This window comes from Bactrocera latifrons, unplaced genomic scaffold (assembly GCF_001853355.1).
Source record: "Bactrocera latifrons isolate USDA-ARS-PBARC rearing strain unplaced genomic scaffold, ASM185335v1 scaffold_110, whole genome shotgun sequence".
Taxonomy (NCBI): domain Eukaryota; kingdom Metazoa; phylum Arthropoda; class Insecta; order Diptera; family Tephritidae; genus Bactrocera; species Bactrocera latifrons.
This window is the reverse complement of record NW_017534520.1, coordinates 80,294-88,966: the sequence shown is the minus strand read 5'-3', so window position 1 is coordinate 88,966 and position 8,673 is coordinate 80,294. Positions and strand designations below refer to the sequence as shown.

At 38.4% G+C, this 8,673-nt stretch overlaps 1 protein-coding gene across 1 annotated transcript in view; it reads right to left on the bottom strand.

Moving 5' to 3' along the window:
• Positions 1–4,795: 4,795 nt before the first annotated feature.
• LOC108973361 (peroxisomal (S)-2-hydroxy-acid oxidase GLO5) overlaps positions 4,796–8,673 on the bottom strand; it is a 10,418-nt gene continuing 6,540 nt past the window's right edge. The window contains exons 2-3 of the mRNA XM_018940599.1: positions 5,616–5,888; positions 4,796–5,551 (exon numbers count right to left, since the gene is read on the bottom strand). Coding sequence (XP_018796144.1) covers positions 4,855–5,551; positions 5,616–5,888 — 970 coding nt within the window. The 3' untranslated portion in view covers positions 4,796–4,854. The remainder of the gene's footprint in view (positions 5,552–5,615; positions 5,889–8,673) is intronic.

The window sequence follows — 8,673 nt, the reverse complement described above, 5'->3', positions numbered from 1 at the left end:
TTGATGGATCCCTCAAGCAACAACATTTCGAAAATCTACAACTTTTTGAAAGACAGCGACCTTCTTCGACGCATATAATATAACCAGTCGGCCGCTAGCCCATGATGCTAGTGCTGCGTATTTTCTTAAGTTTGTATAATAATTGTATTATTATGTAAGCTTTTATAAAAAAAAAAAAAAATAATAATAATAATTGGAAGCTAAAATATAAAGGAATTAATTATGTACCATATATGTATGAATATTACTATTACTGTTGTAGTGATATCAAACATTGTTAAAGTTTTAAAAATGTTTGTAATAAAAAAAAAATGTGATGATTTTCGGTGGAATAGCACCTACTATATGGTTTAACGATTTTTTGAACTAAAAACACCTTTTTTTTTTTTGGTAGAAAAACTTACTCAATAAGAAATTAACAAACGAATTGGTGCTACCACGCACCACGATCCAATGCATGCGCAAATGTCATCCAAAAAATTAAGGATCTTATAAGTATTAGTCTTGGCGAAAACCATATCGAATTCGATTCAGATAGATCGGACGGTACTTTAGAAGATTTCAGCCTTCGGAGTGACCAACACAAATTAGTGCACAAAAATTGAAAATCCTATAGAAGCGAGGAAAGCGTTTCCGATGAGCTATCAGCCTACTTAAAAGCCTCAGACGGTCGGTTAAATGAAAATCCTTTGGAGATTAAGGCAGATTTTAAACAGCAATTTCCAAAATTGTTTCACATAGCGTGTAAGCATTTAACGATTGTCGCGCCTTCAGTACTTTCTGAAGGATTTTTTTGGAAGGCTGCTCAAGTGGTATGTAAATCAACAGCGAAATAGACTAAAGACGAAACGTGTAAACAAAATTTTATTTCTACAAAGCTTGTACAAAAAAGGTGGTATTTATAAATATATAAATAAACAAAATACCTTGTTGTATAATTTTCTTATTTAGAGTTTTCACAAGTATCATAAAGTTATAAGTTAGTTAGTTAGTTTTACGATGCTTCACGACGGGTTGTGAGAACCCCAATTATATTTTATTCATTGAAAGAATCTGTTGGTAATTTTATTCCATTCATCGAAAATATCGATGTATGTATTTATACGAAGCATCGTGCATAAATACTTTGAATTTCGCGAAAGATTTTGTATATCCGACAGAGACGAAACTCAAAGATATTGGGGTATGTTAAAGTACAAGATGAAGATGGTTTTAGCAAGCAAAGGCAGCTTGGAGGGGTTTTTAGTGGAAAGGGTTTCCGTTTAAATAATAGATTTAGAATAATAGTGATAGAGAAAACACCAACACTGACGATTTAAATGGGATAGTACGACGTTTTAAGGTCGAATTGGCTTATATGTATGTCTTATACATTTTAATGAATTGCCTTTTCAACACCTATTTAAATTTTTCGATAAATAGTTTAATTACCAAGCAACTTGTATGGAAAATGAAAAATTTTGCCTACATTTTTTTATTAAACAGTATAAAAGTTTTATGTTGATTTTAAATCTATACTGCCAGAGAACACAAAACCTTGACCAGACCATGAGCCCACACGAGTTAGCTAATCAAGATCAGTGGCATATTACCATTTTATGTTGCAATAACTTCACCACCTTGTAACTTAACCTTAAACGCCTGGCGGTTCCTCCAGAACCAACCCCTGCTTTTGTAAAGTTATAATGTATGAATATGCATTTTTGAATATTACATGACGTCACATATTGCTTTGATATATCAGTTTAGCTCATCTTTTAGCTCAGTCGCAACTTGTTGTGTGTGAGCTTTGTAGTCATTTACGTTTTACTTTGAGTAAGAGTGCATTGAAGGAAACCTTCAATAAAACACCCTGTAAAATCGAAATAATGATTTTTAAGAAAAATCGTATAACAAATGTTGTTTGTAACCGACAATTATACATATCAAAATTTTGAATTAATCAGGCTCTTAAGGGTTTTAGAACTTCAGCAGTGTTCGTAATAAGAGTTTATGTTCCCAAGTACCTTAATATTTATAATCTCGCAACAAAGTTGCTRAAGAGAGTATTATAGTTTTGTTCACATAACGGTTGTTTGTAAGTCCTAAAACTAAAAGAGTYAGATATRKGGTTATAWATACAAAAGTGATCAGGGTGACGAGTAGAGTTGAAATCCGGATGTCTGTCTGTCCGTCCGTCCGTGCAAGCTGTAACTTGAGTAAAAATAGAGATATCATGATGAAGCTTGGTACACGTATTTCTTGGCTTCATAAGAAGAAGATGGGCAAAATCGGCCCACTGCCACGCCCACAAAATGGCGAAAACATATAAAGTGTCATAACTAAGCCATAAATAAAGATATTTAAGTGATCGCATTAGGGAGTGGCATATTTGGACGTAATTTGTTTGGAAAAGTGGGCGTGGCCTCGCCCTCTACTATGTTTTTTGTACATATCTCGGAAACTACTATAGCTATGTAAACCAAACTCTATACAGTCGTTTCCTTCAGGCATTTCCATATACAGTTCAAAAACGGAAGAAATCGGATAATAACCACGCCCACCACCCATAGAAAGATTATGTTGAAAATCACTATAAGTGCGTTAACCGACTAACAAAAAACGTCAGAAACACTAAATTTTACGGAAGAAATGGTAGAAGGAAGCGGCTTTTTTTAAAAATTGAAAATCGGCGTGGCGTCGCCCACTAATGGACCAAAAACCATATTTCAGGAACTACTTGACCGATTTCAATGAAACTCGCTACATAATATTTTCTTAACACCCTGATGACATGTACGAAATATGGGTGAAATCGGTTCACAACCACGCCTTCTTCCAATATAACGCTATTTTGAGTTCCATCTGATGCCTTCTCTGCATAATATATATATTAGGAACCAATGATGATAGCGGAATAAAACTTTACACAAATACGGTATTTGATGCGAGAGTATAAAATGTTCGGTGACACCCGAACTTAGCCCTTCCTTACTTGTAAACACTACAATTTTACATCTCACGCAATTTATTACTTATAAGGAGAGGCAAGTTATCAATTCAGTAGTGCAGAATAGCTCATACTTTCCTCATCCACAAAATGTTATGCTATGAATGATATATTATAATATTGTAAGTAAATCAGTAGTAACCAGGCAATAAAAAAATTGTGTACTATCATGACAACCTTTGCTATATAGAAGAACTTCTTCTTCTTCTTCGACGACTTCAAAGTTATGACTGTCAACAGTGACGTGAGAGCCTAGTCGCGAGTGCGACGACTGTTGGTTTGATGACAGGAGATATTTCGCCTTGCCCTCGTTCACTGCCAGACCCATTTGCTTTGCTTCCTTGTCCAGTCTGGAGAAAGCAGAATTCATCGGCGCGAGTGTTGAGGCCGATGATATCAATAGCATCCCGCACGTATTGTGGTCGATCGTAACGTTGCGAGGTAGRCAGCCTGTTTTCTCTCCGCTGCGACATGGCATTCCTAGCCGTACCAGCTGTTCTTTTGCACTTTCCGAAAACCAATGGTTTCGGTTGCAGCTGTACGTAAGGAGTTTGAAATGCCGTCCCAAACCGTTCCTCTGTCTGTTGTGATTGCAGCTTCTCGACGTCGAACCTTCCTTGTGTTTTATGGCGTGCGTTTTTTGCTACACAGAGGCGGGTGCGAATCTTGGCTGCAACAARGTAGTGGTCCGAGTCGATGTTAGGACCTCGGAACGTGGAGACGTGTCTTCCGTCTATCATAACATGATCGATCTGGTTGGTGGTTTCTCGATCCGGAGACAGCCAGGTAGCTTGATGAATCTTCTTATGCTGGAATCTAGTACTACGGATAACCATATTTCTAGTGCCGGCGAAGTCGATCAGCCATTTGGGGATGTTTATATCGTGAAGGCTGAATTTACCGACCGTAGTCCAAAGATACCTTCTTTGGCCACCCTGGCGTTAAAGTCGCGAAGCACGATTTTGACATCGCGGCGGGGGCAGCTCTCATAAGTGCGTTCCCAGCACTCATAAAAGGCATCTTTGGTCAMATCGTYCTTCTCTTCCGTCGGGGCGTGGGGGCAAATCAGCGATATGTTGAAGAACTTCGCTTTGATGCTGATTGTGGCTAGACGTTCATTCACCGGAGTGAATGATAGTACTCTACGACGGAGTCTCTCTCCCWCCACGAATCCCACACCAAACTTGCGCTCCCTTATATGGCCACTGTAGTAAATGCTACAAGGAAATACTCGTCTCTGTCCCTGTCCTGTCCATCGCATTTCTTGGACTGCGGTCAGCCTTTATTTTCACGAGGACATCAACGAGCTGGGCAGCGGCACCTTCCCAATTAAGGCACCGGACATTCCAGGTGCATGCCCTCAAATCAAAGTCCTTAATTCGTTTGCCATGGTCGTCATTCAAAGGGGGTGTTTTCATTGGGGGTGTTTTTTTACGTTGCGGGTTCCAAACCCAGCGTACAACCCTATGTAGGAGATATTTCGCCTTCTCACTTTAGCTCGCCTTCAAACGGATGTTCTAAGGCTACCCAGAGGATACTTGGTCAAAGACTGGAAGTCGTGAGCTGCTTGAGTCATATGTAAAAGAATCGTTTCTGGGCTCCCAAGTGAATGGCGATCAGAGAACTTTCCTCACTTGCGTGAACTTCTACACATGACTCCATCCTCCAGAAGAACTTAGATAGAACCTTCAATTGTGGTATCCGATACACAACAGTTAGTACTTTTGTAGGAAATTTGAGTACCACTTCTGAATCCAAATATCAGTGCTAAGTTAAGGTGGTAATAACATTATTGAAACTCATTAATTTTTAGATATTCTCTATTTTTATTCCAGTAGTTAATATTATATGTTTACAAATATTTTCTACAATTTGGCATAAGTGGATTCATATGCCACCATATCACCGCTGATATCGCTTAACTTTTGGCAACCAGCTAAAGCAAGTGTAATTTCAAGATCTTTCTTAAGAACACTTAACAAGTCTTCAACACCCTTTTGACCATTACATGTCAAACCCCAGAGTGCGGCGCGGCCGACAAAAACCATTTTAGCACCTAAAGCTAATGCTTTGAAAATATCATTCCCCTGTGTGATACCACCATCTAACATCACAATTAGATCATTACCCACCGCTTTAACCACTTCAGGAAGTGCTTCAATTGAAGCTGGTACAGTATCCATTTGTCTAGCACCATGATTAGATACAATTATGCCRGCACAGCCGAATTCACGCGCCAAAACGGCATCTTCACGTGTTAGTACGCCCTTAACGATTACAGGYAGTCGCGTWAGGTTTACCAACCATGCTACATCCTTCCACGTTAGTGTCGGATCGAATTGACTGGAAACGTAGGCATTAATACCAGAAATTGCTTCTTCATCAGTACGTACGCCATCTGCTTTGATACCCTCAAAGTTAGCGAGATGAAGATGTGGCGGCAGGCTGAATTTATTACGAATATCCGAACGACGTTGGCCAAATATTGGTGCGTCGATAGTTAGAACTATTGCTTTAAAATTAGCCTTTTCAGCACGTCGCACCATTTGTTCGGTAAGCGACCTAAAAATTAAGAAAAGTTATTAGATAAAGCAATTGCAATAGCAACGGCATAGAATGAATTTACCGATCTCTATAAACGTAAAGTTGAAACCATTTATTGGTATCGGGTGCCRCAGMMGCGACTTCTTCAATTGACATGGTGGACASTGTGCTCAGTACATAAATAGAACCGGCATTTCCGGCTGCACGCGCATTGCCACCCTCGCCTTCCGGATGCGCTAATTTTTGCATAGCTGAGGGTGCAATTCCCAAGGGCCACTTTAGATCAATGCCCAATACTTTGCAGCGAGTATCGATGTTGGAGACATCACGCAGAAAACGCGGGCGTATACGGATTCTGAAATAATCAGTTAAATTAAAGATTGGATTAGCTTTATTTGAAAAACTATGTTGTCATTAAGAATCGAAATAGATATAGATAAGATATCTATTGAGAAATTAAGTGGGTTCTATCGCCAAATATTGGAATTTCGAATTTTTTGTGGCGTTATGTTGGTACTCATGTCTCTCACTTGTGCGCGGAATACAATGCTCGCGACAGACTGCAGCAGCACGACAGTGAACTGAAAACGGCGTTTTGAATCCTACTACATCAACGTTTGGGAGAGGGCAGCAACATAACAATGGCCGGCATGTACACAAAACAACTCACTTGTCCATTTTGCATGTACACAATTTCGTTGTCTCCATACTAATACCTTGCACTTCAATAAAATTTTAATATTTTGTTAAAAGTGAAATTTTTAAGCAATAAATAAGTAAATAGGTAAGTTTATTTGTTTTAAATTATCAATTGTTATTATAAATGATGTAACAGCGCTATTTTATGATTTTATTTGTAAAATAACGTCAGTTTTGTTAGAGCTTTGAGTAATTTTACATTTTACATATTAGTGGCATCACCACTCTACCTCATCCTCTATCTTCCATTCTACTATCCACTCTACTGTCGTCCTTCTGTCGTTGGCAAATATACATAGGATAAAATTGAAGTCAGTGAGAACGACAACTGTCGGCCTGCCGTCGTGTAGTCGTGCAGCTGTCAAAATAGGTCCTTCCATAAGAACGTGTGTATTTTAATATTTGACAGATGTCGTTTGCAGTCTGTCCCGAGCATTGTATTCCACACATTATGCCGACAAGCTCGGCCATTTTGAATGTTCATTTAATTCTTGACAACTGCTTTGCTTGGATCGTCTTCGATTTTTACCTATTCAAAAAAATGGATCAAAGAACCTGTATCAAATTTCGCGGATAAATTCCGAATGTTGACTGTGGCATACGGAGAAGCTGGTACAAAATGTTCTCAGAAGGCCGAGAAGATGTGACAAAAATTGGCTTTTGCACTACGATAACGCCCCTGCTCACACATCGTTGCTTGTGCGCGACTTTTTGGCCAAAAACAACACACTAATGATGCCGCAGCCACCGTATTCCCCAAATCTGGCCCCCTGTGACTTTTTCTTGTTCCCTACACTGAAGAGGCCCATGAAAGAACGACGTTACCCTTCTCTTGACGAGATAAAGACGGCATCGACGGAGGAGCTGAAGAAGATAAAAAAATGATTTTTTGAAGTGCTTCGAAGATTATAAAAATCATTGGCACAAGTGTATAATATCTCATGGAGATTACTTTGAAGGGGACAAAATAGATATTCATGTATAAATAAATAATTTTTGAACAAACACAAAATTCGCGATAATTTTTGAGCAGACCTCGTATACTCGTAGTAGCAAAATAATTTTTTGTTTAGATGGCGTGCTAAAGACAGCGTAAATACCAGTAATTTTGATTTTTGTAAGGGAAATTACGTAGTAAAAGTAACGGGAGAATAAGGTCCAAGGACGGTCGTATCGGCTTTAAAAATTATAACCATCGTTTTCTTAGAATCATAAGATGCGATTTACATACATGGATTACATGGAGTATGGAAAAAAGTGACAGCGCTCCGTTACGTCGAAGTATTGGAGCGACGTGAAAAGACAAAGGATCGTCTGCGAATGGTAGGCACCTTCTCGTGGTACAGGGGCTTAAGCCGCGAGGTATACCCAGCTCCTCCCAACCGGTGTAAATGATGCTGCATGGCAATTCCCACGACAGCCGGTTCTACGCATCGGAATTTACCCAGATTTTATCCGGCGAAAGGCTGTTTTTTTGTCGATCTAACCCCATTTGGATGGGTGAGTATTAATTTAAGTTTATTAATGCTTCATGGCGCTGCTCCTGCGGGTTATGAGAGGACCAGAGTGACGAGACGAATAGAAATCCGTCTGATATACATATGTACGCGTTGCTTTGCTAAAAAAAAAAACTAAATAAAGACGAGTTCGTAGACGGACGTAATCGGACCACAACCACACTCACAAAAACCATTAAACGAAGACCTGCAAAATCTCATGCGTTACTAAGCACTAAATTTAAATACTACACTATAATTTGGGTACAGGGGATCGCAGTAGCGAGATACACTTGTGGTTTTGTTGTTACCCACTCTATTGTTGTTATCCACTCTATCAACGATTTAGTTTTTCTCTATATCAAAATCTCTCCTGAGACATTGCTCAAATATGTACCTTAGATATGGCATTTTATATTTTCGAAATATATGATTGTTTAGATTAAAAAAAATCGTAAAAATACTTTTTTTGTGTGCCTTTGAAACCCGCCTAATCCCTTAACAAGGGGTGTTGCACCGCTCAACTTTATATGAAACCCTTGATCTAAGGAATAACCTGACTATTAGCAAACAAATCTGATTTGCGAGGCTACCCAAAAATACCTATCATACATTGTGAAAATGAGCGAAATCGGATCACGTGTACCTAATATAAATATTTTGGAACATCCGGTTGACTTTATATTGCATATACAGTGTATCACTAAAGTAAGTATGCAGCGATGATTTCACCATGGTATAAAAGAAATAAAATTCAAAAGTAACAAAACGAAAAGAAAATAGAATTGTATTTATTTTTTAAAGTCTTATCTACGTATTTACAACAAAAAATAATACAAAAGTAATTCTTGTTTTAGCCAAATCGGCTTAATATCAAAAAAGTCCTAAAATCACATCACAAAAATAAGTATGCATTCAATCAAAAAACGATTTCCAGAAAATAAT